Source organism: Leptonotus elevatus, chromosome 14 (genome assembly GCF_054856555.1).
Source record: "Leptonotus elevatus isolate MCC_2025b chromosome 14, RoL_Lele_1.0, whole genome shotgun sequence".
Classification (NCBI taxonomy): Eukaryota; Metazoa; Chordata; class Actinopteri; order Syngnathiformes; family Syngnathidae; genus Leptonotus; species Leptonotus elevatus.
Window position 1 is genome coordinate 19,506,743 of NC_141252.1, and position 21,276 is coordinate 19,528,018.

General features: G+C 41.1%; 1 protein-coding gene across 2 annotated transcripts in view; it reads left to right on the forward strand.

The window, feature by feature from the left end:
- Window positions 1-280: 280 nt before the first annotated feature.
- Window positions 281-21,276, forward strand: part of gpr68 (G protein-coupled receptor 68) — a 29,712-nt gene continuing 8,716 nt past the window's right edge. The window contains exons 1-3 of one of the 2 annotated variants that reach the window (XM_086094333.1): window positions 281-338; window positions 10,694-10,958; window positions 18,672-18,821. In XM_086094333.1, coding sequence (XP_085950459.1) covers window positions 10,872-10,958; window positions 18,672-18,821 — 237 coding nt within the window. In that variant the 5' untranslated portion in view covers window positions 281-338; window positions 10,694-10,871. Of the gene's footprint in view, window positions 339-10,693; window positions 10,959-18,671; window positions 18,822-21,276 lie in introns of those variants that run through there. The other variant, XM_086094332.1, reaches the window with a different exon arrangement.

Below are 21,276 nucleotides of genomic sequence, written 5' to 3' on the forward strand. Positions count from 1 at the left end.
GTACATTGGTTTAAAAACAGATATTTACGTATTTTGTACATATTTAAAATTACATTTATTTTCGTCATCTGATTAGGAATTTGTGAATTTTGTGGCCACCCAATAGCACTGATGAAAAATTGTGCCCCCCTCCATCATTTAATTTACCCATTCCTAGTTTAGAGAAATCAGCGCCTTGTGGTTGACACACACACGCACGCGCACAAAAAGGAACTTGTATTTGGAGTGGAGGCGCGTGCGCGCGTCAGAAAGAGCGCGCGTGCACGATGCAGTCAGCCAGGAGAGCGCACACAGGGAGAAGCAGAGCTCTACATCATTTCTACGAAGTCTTCACGTCGGTAAGTAATATTCGTCTTTTCTCCTTCTGGTGAGTCAATGTTGGCTAAATCCCACGTGGCTATAGGCTACTCCTGCTTCTTACAAATTTGTTATATTGTTGTTGTTTAGTTGAAGAGTCATTACGGATGAATTTGATTTATTTTTAATTTTTTTATTATTATTTTTTCAGGCGTTTTTTAAAACAGTTGCACAAAAGACATGCTAAGAAGGAAACGAAACCTATGATAGCTCATCGTTCCATTAAATGCACATTGCAATCTCTATGGAAAGCTTCATGTAACAACATTATAATGGGGTTAGCATACTCACGATCTCGACACGCCATTAGTTTGACCAAAACAATCTAAGTAGAGCGAATACTAGGACTGTTTCAAATATACTCATTCCTTCAGTTTTAAATGGATTCAGGTAGCAATCTTTCAGCCCAAGACTCTGGTCTAATTTACCCACAGTTTCCCTCAAACTACAGATGCTGCATGGAGTAGTTACTGTTACATACTTAGGGTTGATTTACCTTAATTTACATAAATTACAGTGAGATGTAATTAGCAATGTGAGTGTTGTTTGCTTTTGAAAACAAATAGCCGTCAAGGGGTTAGAAAGTGGATGAATAACGTTGAACAACACTGCCTGCAGCTTTCCAGTCGATAGCGGACCACTTGAAATTGCCTTTCGGGCAAGATGCTCCAAGCAATGACACTCAGATTAAGAAAACTTGACTTGAACTTCTTTCAATGTGCACCAAAATGTGGCAAGACTCTTTCTGGCTGCTATATGTTGATTCCCACTCCAGCCACATTCCCAAGCGTGGATAAAAATGGGCGGCTTGCGTCAGAAAGGGCATCCGGTGTGCCAAACATATCATGCGAGTGATCAGCTGTGGTGACCCCTGACAGAAGTCACTTCTTCTACGTCTTGTGGAATTTAGGCTAAAGGTGGGTTCTTAAACTGGATTAGACAATATAAAACTGGAGAACGTTCATATCAGATTGTTATGATATGATGAGGACTGAGAGGACATTTGTTCTTCCTAAAGGACAGCTATGATTGCCACAGTCCATCTCAGCATCCATGTCAGCATAAAGTATTTGACACAATGATACATTCGCTTGTTTGCTTCTTGGCTCATGCACGGATGAGGATGGTCTAATTGTGATGACATGACGAGATGAAAAAGGACTAGCCATGGATACCGCACAGAAATATCTATGGCCTTGATTGAAATGTCATGCAGTGGCACGACAATGATTTGTGTACTCGCAAAGGTGCCGTCATTGATTGCGGTTTCCACTTTGGCCCATAACCTGTTTACACCTAATGCAATACACCTGAAAAGCTCCTATGGCCAGTTGCCTACTTACATCCAGCACAATGGACTATTTGCCACGGAGGAGGCGGGACTTCAGACTTCTGGGTTTTCACCCATCAACCTTGTTTCCGTTTCCGGTTTACGACGTGTGGGCCGAGTCCCAGTACTTGCGCTTCCGCCTTTGTGCCCCTCGCGTTCCCGTCGACGGGTGCGAGGCTGCGAGTGTGTAGTGTCTGTCTCAGTGTCCGAAGCATTTCAGGTAGCCGAGACGCCCTCCCGACGATAAGCGGGAGCGCACGGTTGGGGGGCGCAGGAGTGGGGTTGCGAGTGTTGGAACACGGCCAGCAGTGGCTCGGAAGTCTGAAGTCCGTGTCATCTGCCCCATATTAGCAGTAGGGTCGAGATTTATTACAGTTAATGAAAATGAACAAAGTGAGCAAAAGTAAAACTGGAAAAACATTTACAAAATAAAATCAGTGTTTTTTATTTATTAGGGATGGGCAAGTACCGATACCAGGTATCAGTATCGGGCCGATACCAGGCACATTTCATGGTATCGGTAGTCACGACTTATATCGATACTGGTATCAACACCCGCTCTTGTGGCCAGAAAGACGGGCGGGGGGGAACGCTTTGTTCCGTCTCGTTGGTTTCCTGTGTGTCTTATGAGGTAACACTTGTTAATTTCATTACTTTCTGTGTGCATTACTGAGAATAAGTAAGTACTTTTGTTGTGAGTAACATCACCTATATCTGTGATTCATATATGTTTGTAGCTCACGTAACTTTGCCGTGCTTAATTGCCTCGTTAACGTCCAAGCTGCAGTGCTAAAAATAGAACGGTGCTGTTTATGGCCGCTTCAGCCAGCGTAATTCTTCTAAGTTAATGTGGACAACACTACAGGAACTAAAGGCTGAAATGGTTATTTATAACTTATTTTCCATTTATTGACCGCCACAGGGGGCTCCCGTAAGAGAGCACATAAGTCTTCAGTTGTACTCAACAATTTAATTCTGAATTTAGTTCTGAAACGCAGACAGATATTTGTATATTGTATATCATCATTGACTACTGCACTGCATAAGATGAATGATGAACGAGAAAGTAAAACAGGAAATGGAAACACAGAGCAGCCTTCCAAATTAAAAGCATGGGTTTCATAACAAGATATAATTAAACATCACACACTTAACAGCTTGAGGAATTCTTAACATGCAGACATTACTGAATTACTTGAAGCCCTATTGTATTGAATTGATTTCTTTGCATTTCACTGTATTCCTTAAAAATAAATTGTAAAACCACATTTTTTGATTGGGACTTTTTTTCTGGCCACTGGATTATTTGTTTCATCTTATTTATCGATTATTATTATTTTTAATGAAAAATGACTTTTATGGGCAAATTGAAAAAATACAATTGCCATTAATTTCATTACATTTTACTGAAATGTTCTAGTATATGTCATTTTTTTAAAATGATGCGTCATTGTTTTTTGTGTGGAAATTGTATGTATCATAAGTACTAATGGTGTCGGCACTTGGTATCGGTGAGTACTGAATATTTGAGTATCGGTATCGGTCTAAAGAAAAGTGGTATCGAACATCCCTAGTTTTTATAAAATGAAAGCTAACTGAAACCACTTTTTTAATTTGATAAAACTAACTAAAAATAACTATAATTAGAATGAAAATGTATTTGTTTTTATCTTTGTCAAATCATTCCATACGGGAGCGTTTATTTTAAATGTACTTATTCTGATTTGATGACAGCTGTTTGTCCATCCATCCATCCATCCATTTTGACTAGGAGTGTCACAGAAAGTGAGCAAATGGGTTGTTTGCACTAATGAACATGTAAGTTAAAAAGATAAAAACAAAACCAATGTAGCAAGTGTATGTATGATTTTATCTATGGCATGGTTCATCTTACCTTTCCTAAACCCCTGAAAGTAGCTGCTGTCAAGCCCTTTTTAAAAAAGAGATTGCTTGATGTCTCCAAATTTGCAAATTATAGAGCCACCTCAAACCTTCCCTTCTTAAAGCTGCTTAAATGAAACTGTACACTTCTTCACGTACACGATGTACACAAGACGTCACAGCCACACACAGAAGGTGGCACATTTGAACGAGAATCTAGTCTGAAAACAATTGTTGAGAATTTGCAGGGGTACCCATTGTCAACAGCTAAAGTGTTAATCTACTAATTAGAAGATGTTTGAGACATAAATGGTCAAATAAAAAAGCTATTGTAAAGATATTTTGGGGCAAATTGTTACATAGGGCAGCTTTAACCAAGATTGTCGAAAAAGTGTTTTTTAATCTCAAACTGACTTTTTGATAAATTCTAGTCAGGTTTCCGTCTTGTTCACAAGTGAGGGAAGGATGCTGATCGGTGCAGCATCTGCTGCCGAAAAGTGAAGCTCTCGATTTACCGGTCGATCTACGTTCCTACCCTCAACTATGGTCATGAGGTGTGGGTTGTGACTGAAAGAACAAGATCAAGCTACAAGATACAAGCGGCCGAAATGAGTTTCCGCCGCAGGGTATCTGGGCTCTCCCTTAGAGAAGCTTGGTCATACGAGAGCCGTTGCTGAGGTGGCTCGGGCATCTAGTTCGGATGCTTCCTTGAACGCCTCCCTGGAGAGGTGTTCCGGGCATGTCCCATCAGCAGGAGGCCCCAGGGACGACCCAGGACACAATAGAGAGTATTATTTGGGGATTGATGATTTTTCGTTCTTGGCAGAATAGAAAATGAACATTCCCAATCCCTGACCAAAACCAGAGCAGAGGTCAACACGGTGGCATGTCCACATGCCACTGGGGTCAAACAACAGAACTTCAGTCTTCTTTTCATTGAAATTCAAGAAATACAGTGGCACCCAGGCCTTCATTTCCTCCAGACAGGACAAAAATTGCCTCAATGAGAAAGCGTCTTTTTTGCTCAGCAGGACATAGATTACACATTAATTTGACAGTCTTCCACATAGCAGTGGAAGGCAATACCATGCGTTCTTGGATGGAACCCAAGGGCAGAAAATAAGACCTGCATTGGGTTAAGAAAATGCCGTCCTACAGGTAAAATATAGGAAGGAGATTGTATGGTCATTAATTCATTTGCTCCCAAAAACATTTTAATACGTTCTATTTTAAATGTTTTAAGTGTCCCAAAGACATATTTATAAGTTTTTATGCTAGAGCATACATCAGGCTTTAATGCAGCCTTTCAACTGCAGAGAACGGGTGAAGAAATGGTAGTAATTACAAAACGGCCAGCAGGTGGCAGCAGAGTATAAGAGATCAACCAGGGCAATGTTGCAAAAAGCTCATTTCCCCACTGTTTTAAACAGATTTGTGAATAATGATGAAACTTACCTGTATTCTAATGTTAATGCTAATGCTAAACAGTTAGAAATATACCTTTTTTTCCTGACAAAAGAAGGAACTCTCATCTTTCTTTTGGTAGGTTTCATGTTTTTATAGCAATAGCACACAATAGTCTGTGGAACTTGCAAAATCTGTCAAAATCCAGTAAAACAGCTGGGAGCGAAGGGGGTTGCTTCAGTAAAAATTGCTGGGAGTGAATTAGTTTAAATTTAATTAGAAATCTATCTGTCTAGTTTGCTTAGAGACGCTGTCACCAAGGAAAGGTTTCAGCCAAAGTTACACTACAAAACCGATCCCAAAAGTACACTACAGGCATTTTTTTCAAAGCCTTGACGGTTAATTTGAAGTACATTTGTGTCCTCCAAATCCATGGATATGTTCGCTTAATAGGAGGGATGTTCAATACCACTTTTTTTCCAGCTCGATACCAGTACGGTACGCTACTCTTGAGTAGTCACAGATACTGATACCAAACGCTGATACCACTATTACTTTTGATTAATAAAATTTCCCTCCCCTAAAACAGACAGCAACATTTAAAGAAAGGCCTATATTTCTCAATATAGGAGTTTTCCTTAAAATTGCATGAAATTAATGGCAATTTTCTATTGTTCAAATTTCTAATTTTTAGTTCCTGATCAAAAGAGGTATTGGCTACCGTCACAAGTACCGATACCTTGAAATAAGGCTGGGTATTGGCCCGATACAGTTACCTGGTATTTCGGTACTCGCTCATCCTTACTTATTTAGTGTTAAAGGTCCCATAGTATGAAAATGCACTTTAGTGGGGTTTTCTATCAATAATATGCATCCCCGGCATGTCTACAATCCAACCAGCTATGAAAAAGTTTGAGACTTCTTTAGCTTTCTCCTCCTTTCTAAAATATGTGCTTCAGACGGGCAGATTAAACTTCCATGACTTGGTGACGTCAACAAGACACGGAAGTGCACTCGACCCCGCCCCTCAGGTTAGTGGCACCGCCTCTGGTAAAGGTTTGTCACGCCCACAGAAATTCGATTCGCTGGTTGCTCCTTTTTTTTCCCTGCTCGAATACGCTCCATGGAGAACAATGGGGACACAACGATAAGGAGGAACTAATTGCTTCATTTGTCTGAGTCTTTGAGAAGACAGTGGATTAATTGTATTTTTGAAGGATGTGCACCGACAGCATTTCCCGAAGGACTGTTTTGTTAATGAAAGCCTGTGAAAGTAGGAGCTACATTTGTCGTATAGGTTGTTTGGTTACAAGAGGTCAGATATGATAAAGCAGACGGTGGTTGGATAGTACTGAAGCGTTCGTGTATTGTTTTGCCAATATATAATCTGCGGTAGATATTTTGCCATGACTGGCAACTCGCCACCTAGTTGACGTGACTTTGTGATGCTAAAAGGCCGCTAAGTGGTCTCGACGAGAGGGCTTGCACGTTGCGACCGCGCAGTGGTGTCATTCATATTCAGTGTGTTATTCATAACCGCTTGTAAATGTCTACAAGCATTTAAGGCAAACCAGAGACATTCACGGCAATATATAATAACACCCGCAGGAGAGTTGCCAGTTACGGCAAAATGACCACTGCCTAAACAATCACAAACATATGCTACAACATAGTCTCTGTTGTAACGTTATGCTACTTTTTCTTACGGTAACACGTTATGCCACTCTCGCGACTTTGCCGGAGAGTGAGTCTGGTCAACCGCCCTATCGGTCGCATTTCTGAGGCGGGTCAAACCTGAGCTAACGGACAATGGAATGAACCAAAGAGCACAGACAGCGAAGAGTGGAGTGAGTCAAAATCAAACATCCAGTCGAAGAGAGACAGTAGTGAATGACTTATCTCGTCGTTGCGGAAAAAACTTGAAGATTGAAGAGTGACGATGTCACGCAAATATTTTTGGCCTGACCCGAATCGCTGTCTATGGCCAGGCTAAATAAATTGGGGATCTGAATGACATGCAGGACCAACATATTGTAGTATATCAGGAGGATGCCTGCCACAGTGTAGAGGCAGAATCCTGTTTGCCTCACTTGTGGTTATAAACAATCAACAAATGGAACACACAAATATTAAATACATTACCTTACTTTGGAAACCTCAGAAAGCTTATTACAAGTGTCTGAAAACATTAATTTGGAGAAGTGCATAGAGACAGAACAGGCACTTACCAATAGTCAGTCATTTAAGCAAAAAAGTGAAGAAATATGATAACTTCAATGATAAAATCTTGGACATTATAGGTTACTAAAGAAAAATCAATAAACAGGTAAAGGACATACCACACACCTGAAATGGAAAAGAAATGTTTGGAGCCTAATCATGAATAAATGACAATGCAGGAAATAAGTACTGTACAATGAGGAACACATGAATGGTCACAGCATAGAATTCATCTCCAAACGTTGACAGCAAATAATGATCATGTACTTTCTTTAAAACTTGACTTTCTGTGGATTTTTCAGGCACCTTTCTCATCTCTTTAGAGCAACTCCTTAGGCCTGGCCCAGACATTGAGCATTAGTTTGATAGAGTAGAGTGTTTCTTTGTGAACACTAACCTCATTTATCCTCAAAAAGGCCATCTCATTGCTCGAGAGACATACGGTAAATAAAGGAACTAAAACCTTTTGCGGGCTGTTACACCATCAGTGTGTGGTTGTAATTACTCAACCTACAACTGATGCCATCGTCAGAATTTAAATGTGTGCATGGAGTTACTGTAAAAATGTGTTTGTAAGCATCTTTATTATGTAAATGACTAACTTTGAACAGGAAATAATTGTGAAAATAGACAAAAAAAAACGAAACAAGTTTGAGGCGAGACTGGTGAAATGATCAAAGACTGGCGTATCAAATTCAATAAGATCCACCTTTAGCGGTTCCGTCAACTAAATCACATTTATTTTCCAACGGTTTGTGCAGGCCACCAGACGCCCGCCATCGAGCCCCTGGCTCGGCCCCCGGTGACCCACATCTGGGCAAGGGAAAATGATGTCTATACATGATGACAGCATATAGGGGTATAGAAGCTGTAATTTGTATGGTCATAGCATAAAGCTCCAGGCAACATAACTTCTAGGATCACACCAGAGTTGGCAAATCCAGGTCGAGAAAAAACCCTGCCACAGTTTGGCTTTAGCCTCTAGTGCTAGCTTGCTAGATAGCTCCCTAGCAGGTAAACGAGCACCATGGGAGCTAGCTAGGGAGCTGGCTAACGAGCACATGAGGCTAAAAGCAAACTGGAACGATTTTTATTTTTACTTTCTTTTTGGTACCTGTGGATCACACATCCCTTCACCACTAAAAGGTGATGGTTCGGGGAGAGAGTTGTTCTCTTTGCTTTGTTAATGTCTTCAGTTGTCCTGTTTGTTAATGCTTTTAGATGTTGTGCTTTTGGTTGCATGACTGAGGCATATTGAATTGACTTATGTATGAAATGTGCTATATAAATAAAGTTGCCTTGCCTATTTCTACAACATTGCAGAGAATCGCTCATCATTGCAGAGTTGTATTCTTTTCACACTATAAGGAGAAATACTTAAGTTGATTTAAAAGATGAATTTGACTATATACAGTAAGATGAGTTGCCCTTTGAAAGCATATTGATTTAATAATCATATGTTCTATGCAGCCACACTCGTCTAAATATGGTATTCTGGTTAATATTGCGTTAGTGGAATGAGTTAAGCAGCAAAATCCAGCTGTTTTAATCCATCTCAGGAGGCGGCCATTTTCCCACTTGCTGTCCACTGAAGATGACATCAATGTTGCTCAGGGCTCAGGCAACGACCAATCACAGCTCACCTGTTTTCTGAAGCTGAGCTGTGACTGGTCGTTACCAGAGACCTGAGCAACATTGATGTCATCTTCAGTGGACAGCAAGTGGCAAAATTTCCGCCACCTGAGATGGATAAAAATGGCTGGATTTTACTTCATAACTTTTATTCCTCAAATGTAATATTAACCAGAATGTCATATTTAGACTAGTGAAGTCATATATAACATATTATTATTGTCAAGAAATGTTTTAATATTGACTTCCACTTTAAGTCTTTCTGGGCAGGGATTATGATTATGATCTTTACTTTTAAGTCCTTTTGTGTGTACCAGGCCTTATTTGTCACTGCCCTGTTGAACACAACAATGGCATGGCTTTTGACATCCACAAATTAAAAAGAAACGGGGTTGTGTATGTGTATAAACAGTATTGTCACCTTGTTAAAAGATCATGTGTGAAGTAGCAAGTGTTTGACATGAGTCTTATTAAAGGACAAGCCCCGTGTCACTAAACAGGCCTCATCATGACGTGACGGGAATAGATTTGTTTAGAGCAACATCCAGTAAACTGCTGATTTGCTTAGTTAAGCTTTTTCGCATTATCTATTGATATGAGGAGCAACTGCATATTACACCACACCATTTATAACATGTTGAAATTGTTATTTTGATGAAACTTTTTTAATAGCTGAGGGAAATTTGATATATTTTGTGTGTCTTAAGTAGAGATGGATCTATGACCTAACTCAATCATCTTTGTCTTAATAGTGATACCCGATATACTGACTACCTGAGGTGGCAAATCCAGGTGCAAAAAAAAACAAAAACCCTGCCACCATTTGGCTTTAGTCCCAACTGTTAGCTAGCTAGCTCCCATGGTGCTCGTTTACATGCTAGGGAGCTAGCTAGCACAAGGGTCTAAAGTCAAACTGTGGCAGGGTATTTAGTTTCTGGACCTGGATTTGCCACCTCTGCTGACTACTACTCACTCATAAGGATATTCGAGGTGGAACAACTAGTGGAGTGGAGGGGGTTGTGGGGGGCAATTCCAACAAAGAGGCAACTATACTCCAAAATTTAATGCACATCACTTTGATGGCTTGCTACATGTAATTATATTATTGATAAGGAACATATGCTCAGATGCTCAGGCCCTGCCCAGTGCAATAAATAAGGGGCGTGGAACCGTTATCGCTCAATAAATAAAATGGACACGATAGTTTTCCCCTGACTCGATAAATGGTCATTTACATGTGTGTTTGGTTACATACGTCATCAGCAGTAAGTTGCGGTAATTTGTACTCTCCTGTCAGTCACCTCACCTTGCTCACCTCTGTGCCAGTTGCCACTCACGTGTACATTCACACGAGGGGCGGAACAGCTTTTAAAAACCCTTAAAATGTTTTGTACGCTCAATGCAATACTTTCTATAATCCCAAGCATTTATTCCAAGGAAATATTCACTTTATTTTACAGTCTGCTACTGCTGAGGTACACAGCTGCAGCAGTACACCCATTCATTCCTTTTTTGAGTGGCTGCTACTCTATTGTGTACGTCACCTAACTAGGCCTGACTAATCTAGTCACATTATTGGTTTTCTGCTGAGCAGCTCTCATTCTCATTCAATTCATGTTGATTGTCCAAATATGTCTTTATGTGAAACCGGTGCGCGGTGACAGTGATGGTGGGTCGGAAAAAAACAAGCACCAAACAACCACCTGTGGTGCTCCTTTGAAAAACAGATCAATACTGTTTTGCACATGCCTGTATATATTCCATAAATGCAACTTCCAGCTTCACTGTTGTGTGGATAATAACTTTTTTCCCTGTCCTGTCAGTACTAGTAGAGTAATGCCTGAAACACATTTTTGTTCTTTTCTCTAGGGTAGCAGCAAGGAACTGTATCAACCTTGTTCAAGAAGAAAACACGACAAAGACCTTATATGAGTTGAGGCCATTGTTGAGTGCTCTACTCGACAAGCATATTCATTGGTGCCTGGGTGTAAAAATCGTAACCCTCTGGAGAAGCAGATCTAGAAAGAAACGGCTGTGCTGGTTCATTATGCTTGAGGAAGGCATTATGAACTGCACCGTCAGCCATGAAATCCACCAGTACCTCTTCTGCTTTGTGTATATCTTCGTACTATTGGTAAGTGTGTGTCTAATAAATATTTACTGAGCACTCACATATTTCAGAAGTTACACTGTTAATAGAATGGAATGTTTTCAGAATGGATATTCATGTTCCTGTCAACCGTAAGGGCCACTTCAATTATAGTTGGCATAGTATTGGTGTGTGTGTGTGGCTGGTTGTTGAATAAAAATGTAAATCAGTCTAATGGAACACTATAGGTGAAATAGTATGGAAAAACACAAATACAAATCCAGTGATACCTTGAAATAGGAACTGTTTATTTCCTTTGATAGGCGATATTATAGCGCTGTGTGGTAGCATTCAAATTAACTTACTTCACAACATAGAAAAGAGGCTTCAAGCAGTTTATGGTCACTAAATTGAAGTGAATCTAAACCTAAGTTAATTAAACATGTATTTACTGTAAAACATCTTATAAGTCCACTAGTCTGCGAGCTTAACCCTCCCGTTACGTTGCGGGTCAAATTGACCCGTTTGGAAAATCTAGGGAAAGAAAAAAAAATTGGGTTCAACTTGGTGTGCTAGCGTTCATTAAAAAAAAAAAAACATTTTTTTTTTCAATATTAAGAACATTGCATTGTGTTATGAGATATTTTTTGATAATAAAACATTGGAACAGGTCACATTGACCCTGAACATTGTTAACTGCCATTTGAAGCAACCCCCTTCGCTCGCAGCTGTTTTACTGGATTTTGATTGATTTTGCAATGGCCACAGAATATTGTGTTCTATTGCTATAAAAACATGGATCCAACCCAAAAAACGATTAGAGTATCTTCTTTCATCAGGAAAAAAAATACATTTGTATCAGTTTCTGTTTTGCAGCAATTAGAATTAGAATATAGGTAAGTTTCATCATTAATCACAAACCTGTTGAAAACACTGGTGAAAAGAGCTTGTTGCAACATGGCCCTGGTTGATCTCTTATACTCTGCTGCCACCTGCCGGCCGTTTTTTTAGCAACTACCATTACTTTAAGCGACCTCTTCAGGTCAGAGGCTGCATCAAAGACTTCTGTATGCTCTAGCATGAAAAAATATAATAAATACACACACATAAAAAACTTATAAACCCGTCTTTGGGAGCATGGTAATATTTAAAATAGAATCTATCTATATGTTTTTGGTTGCAAATTAGTTAAGAAACAAACACAACAGGAGGGCTACTGCGATAACATAACAAAATAAATCCAAAAAGATTATTACCCCCCATACTACAACATACAAAGATTAGTGGCATTTCTAAGTGCAAAACATCCATACATTATCTGAACTGCTTATCCTCACGAGGGTCGCAGGCAGCTGGAGCCTATCCCAGTTGTCTTCAGGCAGTAGGCGGGGGTAAAGTGCAAAACAATTACAGTATATTATTTTATAACTATTGTATGATTTCAAGCTGATTTGATTTGAGCTGACACTAATCAATAGCCTTTCTCTCCTGCATTCCGGCTGGCTATATTCAAGCCTTTAAATTTAATAGACTTTAGGTCAAGTCGAGCACAGTCTCTTACCCGAGGACTGGAGTATGTGAATGATAATTCAGTTTTTTCCTCCAGTAAAGGAATGATTGGATACGAGAATGTTGTTGTGGTATTCGCCATGGATCCATCTTCTTTACTGCTTATTTGACACATGGCACACACACACATTGTTAGCTCAGTGCCCACCCCACAATCCCACAAACCCCAGACTGCCTTCCTCATTCCCTCACACATTTTCTTTTGCTTGCCCTTAAAGAGTCATTGCACACAGCAAATCTAAAGTCCAGTCATCAAAATTTGATTTAATCCATTCCATCCCTAGCCTACCCTGCCTCAAGACAATGCATGCAAGACAATATGGTTAATTTCAGTGGCACGGGAGGATGAGTAATCTACAAACTAATACACATGGTGCTCTACCTTTTCCACTTTAATTACTTGACTTGGAGTCAGGGAGTCAAAACTGATACTGATACTCAAGGACACCGTTGGGTACAAGCTTACAACCTCCCTAGTAGGGGTGTCAAAATGAGTGTGTTAATTTCAAGTTCCTTTACCGCCACTAATATTTTTAATGTGCGATTAATGACCGCCCCTTACTTGGAAAGCCTGTACTGGGGGAATTCCAGTCGCAATCCAGCAGACACCTCCATGTCAAAATTTTGCAGTAATAAATTTAATAATAATGTATATATTTGTGGAGACTGGCGTCTATTTTACCATTTTAAAAATGTGCAGAATTTCTCAAGTTACTTCATGTTAAAGATTAGATAGCTCTTAATATGAAAAGAAAAATGCACTGAGCTTTATTATGCCATCTAGTGGAAGAAAAATGACCTCAACACAAATCAATATCATACTCGTTTTTTACAGTACAGTACATCTTTTTAATTTTAACTAAATTTTGTGAATTATTATGAAATTACTGTATCAATTACTCAAAGATGCAGCCATATATTTCTATTAGTTAATTTGTTCCCACTTTTTTAACAAGAGTATGAAACTTTAGAATTTTTTTTCATTGTGCATTTAGAACAGATTTAAAATTTGCGATTAATCATGAGTTAACTATTGAAGTCATGCGATTAATTACGATTACAAATTTGAATTGCCTGACACCCCCAGTATTTTGTTCTTTTTTTGTGGCCGCACCAAACCAGACTGTGATGAAAGAACACAGGACTGATTCAATGACTGCTGTATAGAACTGTCGCAAACAGCTTCTGCGCCAGGTCGGGCTTTCTGAGTAGCCATAGGTAGTACATTCCCTGCTTGGCCATTTTACAGGATGGAGTTGATGTTGGTCTCCCACATCAGGTCCTGGAAGACTTTAATTCCCAGGAACTTGTAAGTCTTGACGGTTGACACAAGGCAGTTGGACAGTGTGAGGGGCAGCTGTGGTGAAGGATGCTTCCTTAAGTCTGCGATCATCGCCACAGTCTTGAGTGTGTTCAGATCCAAGTTGTGTTGGCCTCCCAGAGCACCCGCCGCTCTGCTTCCTGTCGATATGTAGACTTGTCACCATTGTTGATAATGCTGATGATTGTGGTGTCGTCTGCAAACTTCAAGAGTTTGCCAGCTGGGTGTGTTGAGGTGCAGTCATTTGTGTAGAGGAAGCTCTGGTCCTGATGGTGCATGTTGATGATGTTGTCCCCTCCCAGCCTCACCTGCTGTGTCCTACCCGTCAGGAAGCTGGAGCATTTGAAGTAAAATGGGACCACACACACAACTCAGAGCTAACTGGTTGTGTGTTACAGTGTTTGCATTTCATACAAGCTGCTCAAAGACACTCCAGTCAGTACAGTACAAACAGTCCTGCAGTGCCATCTATGCTTCATCGGTCCACTTCTTCATCACTCACGTGGTGAGTAAAATGAGTCACAGTTCAAAAAGAGCAAATCCAGGTTTCAGTGTGTGTTGAGCTGTATGACATCAGTGCACTATTCCTGTGATACACAAGCATAAACCGCCACCCTTTGATTTCCCCGATAGCTCTGTGATGCGGTCCGCATGGTGAAGATAGAAGCTCACCAACGGGAGATACACACTTTTAAGTTCAAATAACGAAACAAACAGAAATAACTCATAAACCATCACAACGCCGGAAAGATACACAGATCATTAACAGATTGACAGCTGTGAAACAGGTGACACTTACAGCAGCTGGACAGTTGAAGTTAGTCTCCTCAGCAGCAGCCAATGAGAAGGGGTCATCACAGTCAGTCTGGGGTCATAGATCATCAAAAATAAAATCAGCCACTAGACTATAGCACAGGGGTTGGCACACGCGATCCTAAAGGCCGGAGTCCCGCAGGTTTTGGATGTTTCCCTTCTCCAACACAGCTGATATAAGATCAGCTCATCAACACGCTTTGCATAAGCCTGGTAATGATCCTGCTGATTGGAATCAGCTGCGTTGCAGAAACGAAACCTCCAAAACCTGCAGGACTCCGGCCCTCGAGGACCGAGTTTGCCCACCCTGCTCCAGCAGTAGGACTAGAAAAGAAGTAGAAAACCCTGGTCCTGGAGAGCCATTGTCCTGCCTGTTTTCAATGTCTTCCTCCAACAACACACCTGATTCGATGAACAGGATCGTTATCAGGCCTCTACAGAGCCTGCTGATGTGCTGATCATTTGAGTCAGCCATGTTGGAGAAGGGAGTAGGGCTGGGTATTGCCAACAACCTCACAATACGATACGTATCACTATCACGATACAGGGGTCACGATACGATACGTATCGCGATACATATGTATCCCAATACATGATCTTCAAGGCAATAGATATCCCAATATTTTACATTAATTTACTTGCATTTTTAGTGTAACAGTCATATGTACAGTATACCTAAATGATATGTCCATTATGCTGGATGACCAAGACATTTTTTGTTAGCAGCTCTTCTGGTTTGCCACCAAGCGGCATGCCTGGTCTAAGTGTGCAAGCACTGCAGAGCAAGAAGCAGCTTTCACAGACACACCGCGAAAATTTATGAACATGCATGATATGAGTAAAAATATCAAAGTATTAAAATTGCAGCTCTAAAATGTGCTTATTTTAAATATTTGGGGAAATATTTTTTCTCTCTCCATGTAATACATTCTAGTTTGTTTTTAAACAAAATATGGGAAAAAATGGTACATTTAGTTTATAAGTAAATAAATGTTTATTCTTCCTCTATTTTAATTTTTCTTAGCCAGACACAGTATCCAATCACTGAGGGGCTATTTTTAAAACAGATTTCACACGTACACTTTCTTTTTTTTAATAAGTAGGTGTGTGTGTATATAAATATATATATATATATATATATATATATACAAGGGTCGCGGGGGGCACTGGAGCCTATCCCAGCTGGCTTCGGGTAGTAGGCGGGGCACACCCTGAACTGTATGCCAGCCAATCGCAGGGCACACAGAGACGAACAACCATCCACACTCACAATCACACACACCTATGGACAACTTGGAGTGTTCAATTAACCTGCCATGCATGTCTTTGGAATGTGGGAGGAATGTGAAGCGGTTGGGATGAGGATCAGCACCTCCAAATCTGAGACCATGGTCCTCAGTCGGAAAAGGGTGGCGTGCTCTCTCCGGGTCGGGGATGAGGTCCTGCCCCAAGTGGAGGAGTTCAAGTATCTTGGGGTCTTGTTCACGAGTGAGGGCAGGTTGGAGCGGGAGATCGACAGGCGGATCAGTGCAGCGTCTGCAGTGATGCGGACTCTGTATTGGTCTGTTGTGGTGAAGAAGGAGCTGAGCCAAAAGGCGAAGGTCTCGATTTACCGGTCGATCTACGTTCCGACCTTCACCTATGGTCACGAGCTGTGGCTCTCCCTTAGAGATAGGGTGGGAAGCTCGGTCATCCGGGAGGGACTCAGGGTCGAGCCGCTACTCCTCCGCGTTGAGAGGAGCCAGTTGGGGTGGCTTGGGCATCTGGTTCGGATGCCTCCTGGACGCCTCCCTGGAGAGGTGTTCCGGGCATGTCCCACCAGCGGGAGATACCGGGGATGACCCAGGACACGCTGGAGAGACTATGTCTCCCGACTGGCATGGGAACACTTTGGGATGCCGTCGGAAGAGCTGGTCGAAGTGGCTGGGGAGAGGGAAGTCTGGGCTTCCCTCCTAAACTGTTGCCCCCGCAACCCGACCCCGGATAAGCGGTAGCAAATGGATGGATGGATGGAATATGATCATTTCAATTAATTATAATAAATGCAATGATAGTAAAAATTGGCATAATTTTTTTCACCATTTCGGTTTTCTATATATATATATATATATATTATTAGTTAGCATGTTCGCCTCCCAGTGTATAGGACGTGAGATCGAGTCCGGGCTTCGGCCTTCCTGGGTGGAGTTTGCATGTTCTCCCCGTGCTTGCGTGGGTTTTCTCCGGGTACTCCGGTTTCCTCCCACATTCCAAAGAAATGCATGGCAGGTTCATTGAACACTCCAAATTGTCCATAGGTGTGATTGTGAGTGTGGATGGTTGTTCGTCTCTGTGTGCCCTGCGATTGGCTGGCAACCTGTTCAGGGTGTACCCCGCCTACTGCCCGAAGCCAGCTGGGATAGGCTCCAGCAACCCCCACAACCCTTGTGAGGACTAAGCGGTTAAGAAGATGTATATATATATATATATATATATATATATATATATATATATATATATATATATATATACACACGGTTGGGAGGGTTACTTTTAAGATGTAATCCGCTACAGTTACAAGTTACCTGCTCAAAAATTTAGTTAGTAACGTAGGGAAGTAACTGAAACCAGAGAAAAAGAGGTAACTCTGTTTCATAAAAAGAGATAATTTAAGCTCTCGGTCAGTTACCGTAGTAACATGTTCCATGAACCAAACCTGGTCGGTTGCAGGTTTTTTACAATGAACCTCAAGGTTTTCTCTGTCCCCGCCTCCTTTCAGCCACACACGGCATTCATTTCCTCATTCATAAAGTCCGTTGCGGCGAGTTTTTGCGTAAATATGCCTATAATCTATAGCATAAAGTCCACTTTTGTCACGAACATGGCATGTCTTTTTGACAACGACCCTATTGATGAAGGTGCCGCTTTATTGCGCAGGGAATTAAATATTCGTCGTGAGATTATCAGACCGCGCATATTTATGCTGGCATTTCCTTTTTGAGTGGTACCATTACACATCACAGTCCATCATCTACATACACAACTTAATCCGTCCTTACCTTTGCAACATTACCAGCCGTATATGCGCTCACATCACAGCATATATTGCGTGTTGCGCTCTGCTTTTTTCTTATAATCGTTTGAATAATGTTTTTATATTTCATCTTACGTCAAGTGCGCTTCTGCCCCGCAGGATAGCACCTAAAAGAAATTAATAATGAGCTGGCATTCAACAGGTTTCCCCTGTAATATAATTGTGATTGCAAAGGACTACGTTCAATTTTACGCATTGACCCGACTCGAGCAGCAACGTTAATTGACTTTTTGACTTTTCTGATCAACCAAGGATGTCTGCAATGAGCTCAATGAACCCTGACTCCCACGCCGCCTTCCTCTATGCGGAGCCGCTGTGGCGTTGCACTTTTTTTCTAAAGACAAGTTCAAATTCGCCATATGATCGCATTAAGATTTTCAGTTGAGAGGGGTAAAAAAAAAAAAAAACGCCGCGCCCTGCGCTTCCCTGTTCCCATGGTGACTCGACGAATCGGGGCTCCATGGATATGGACTTTTTAGTGTAGTGGCAATGCCAGGTGAAACTACTCGCCGTTGATATAACTACCTCAAATCTGCTGTCCTGGAACCGAAAACGCAGAGTTTCCTCGGTCAGTGTATGCCAACTTGCTGTTCAGGGTTAGTCTCGGTGTTTGTTGAACATGCTTTGTGAAATGGACCCCAGTACCCGCTAATCATCCTGACAAGGAATGCCGATCAGAGCATGTCATCAGCACAAAGGTCCCCCAGAAGCCCATCACCCGATGACTGGCATTTGACTGCATTTTCCTCAATGGAAAGATAGAGCAAACAGTGAATCTATTAATCAATTACTACATACATATGGATTAAACAGTATATGACCATTAGAACGTTGCAAATCTAATGGTAGCTATGGTGGCTAACCAAATATTAGCACAGCAGTGCGCTAATATCTACACTACATTTGTTTGTTTGGTGGAAGATTGTGGTATATCAAGACATATCAGGAATTGAGAGAATCACACGTGTTTTCCTTATTTTAGGTGGGTGTTCCCTCCAACCTGTACTCTCTGTATCATGCAGCACTGCAGCTAAAGCAAAAGAATGAGCTTGGGGTTTACTTGATAAACCTCACTGTGTCTGATCTATTATACCTGGCATCATTACCACTCTGGCTCCAATACTTTTTCCAGGTAAAACAATCATTCACAGTCGCATACAGTGCCTAGAATACTGTAAATATTCATTACCCTTAATTTGTACACATCTTTCAAAATTCTACACAAAGAAAGCATGATGTTTTGCACATCCCATCCATCCAATCATCATTGTTGGGGCCGCCGCCGAAGCAGAGTCCAGTCACTTTGCTTAGCCGAGTCTTTCTAACGTGTCCCGGGTCTTTCAGTCACCTTACCAGCCTTTGCAACATTTTGCAACACCGAAGGAAGCTTGCCGAAAAAGCAACACTCACTACGTGCGCATACCCTAGCAAGCCTGCTCCGCTCAGTGATATACGGGCTTCAGGTGACTAACAGAGCAAAACTTAACTATGAACTTTCTAAATCAATAAAAGCACCACACTGATTATCCTACCAAGAAAGGCAACATTTTGGATCACTGCTATACCACGCTGAAAGGCTCATACTGCTCTGTTTCCCGTGAAGCTATCAGTTTGTCTGATCAGAGTCTAATCAAGTTAATTCCAACATGTAGGCACAAACTTAAATGTGTCAAATCTGCAGTCTTCTTAATGCGTATGAAACAGCAGGGTTTACACTGTTACAAACATGCACTGCAGCCATTGGATTGTGGTTCCATTGAGTGTTGTTCACATAAGATATTGATTTGTTAAGGCCCCAGCATAACAAGTGGCTGTTGAAGTGGCCAAGGCTAAGTTCTCAAACGGTTGAGTTTCAGCCTAGTCTTTTCAGGGCAGCCCTGAGCCAGGTGAGGCTGTGATGATTGGGTGTATCGTTAAACTTGTAGCAAAAATAGTGAAGAAGTGGTTCAATAAAGCAAAGCTTAAACTACAGGACTGCTGGGCTCCAGAGATTGTAGTCTTTGAAACTTTAGATGGCAGCTTGGATGAATATATGGACACAGTGACATCATCCGTTTTTGTGAAGACATGGGTGTTCAACAACAAGCCATGGTCCACTGTGGAACTTTGTCAGGCTCAGGAGGACAACTATCAGAGTGGTGATAAAACTCTGCAAAGGCAGTCCTTAAACCAGCTGACAAAGGAAAGAGAAGCAGTACAGAGAAGATGAAAAACATTTTACTGCTAAAAACTCTGCGTCAGTGTGGAAAGGTTTGCAATCAATCACTAACTACCGGAGTCCACCCCACTAAGCACAGAACAATAAGCGACTAGCTGACGATTTAAATATGTTCTAATGCACACCCCAACACCTACTCAGCCCCACCACCAATGAGCACCATCACACCCCTGACTCCCTCTTCTGCCTTAACCATTCACAAACTGGATGTGATATAGCATTTTAAGCACCAACAGATTAAAAAGGCGCCAGGGCCAGATGGAGTGACTTCCTTGAAGTTTACGCTGATTAGCTTGCCTTACCAAAAAGTAGTATACTTTAAGTACATAATATACTTAAGCATACCTAAGTTTATTTTTCGAGTGTACTTATTCTTGTACTAAAAGTAAACTTTAAGTAAACGCCTTGGGACTAAATTGAAACATTTTAGTGCACTTAAAAATATTAATAAGTATACTTTATAGTATATTTAAGTACACTATTAAGTATACTTTGTGGTACACTTATGTCCACAGTTTAGTTTACAGCATAAAGCACAGTGATGAATTGACAAGGATCAAACCAGTGATTACTGGTACTAAAGGTAGTGACCTTAACCTCTAGGCCATCCAGCCAGAAGATCTTTAGGACTTTATCAATAAATGTAACCTATTATTTTGTTTCCTTAGCGAGTGCCTTCTATGTATATACTACAGCAGGGGTGCCCAAGTTCAGTCCTCGAGAGTCCCTATCCAGCCTGTTTTCCATTTCTCCACTAACACACCTGATTCATGATCAGGATCATTAACAGGCTTCTGCAAAGCTTGCTGATTAGCTGATCATTAGATTCAGCTGCACTGCAGGAGGGAAACATGGAAAACAGGCTGGATAGGGGCTCTCGGGGACCGGACTTGGAAACTTTTAGTATATGTTTTAGTATACTTACAAGAACACTTAACATTTACTTGGTGGAGTATACTTCCAATAAGTTCAAGAAAAGAAAACTGGATGTATACTCTCCTAATTTTGAGTATACTTCAAAAAGTACAAGCACATTCTAAGTATGTACTACAGTATGTAAACTTTTAGTTTATGTTTTAGTATACTAACAAGTACACTTAACATTTACTTGGTGGAGTTTACTTCCAAAAAGTACAAGAAAAGTAAACTGGAAGTATATTCATACTTAAATAAACTTATTTTTGGTAAGGGTTGATCCAGTCTTCACGCAGATCTTCAACTGATCCTTGGAGTTGTGTGAAGTAATGTCGGGACTGAATGACTCCAGGTCTGTCGCTCTGACGACTGTGGTCATTAAGTACTTTGAACACCTCAGGACCGCTCTCGTCTACACAAGGGAGTGATCATGCGAGAGCTATCCCCTGGGAGG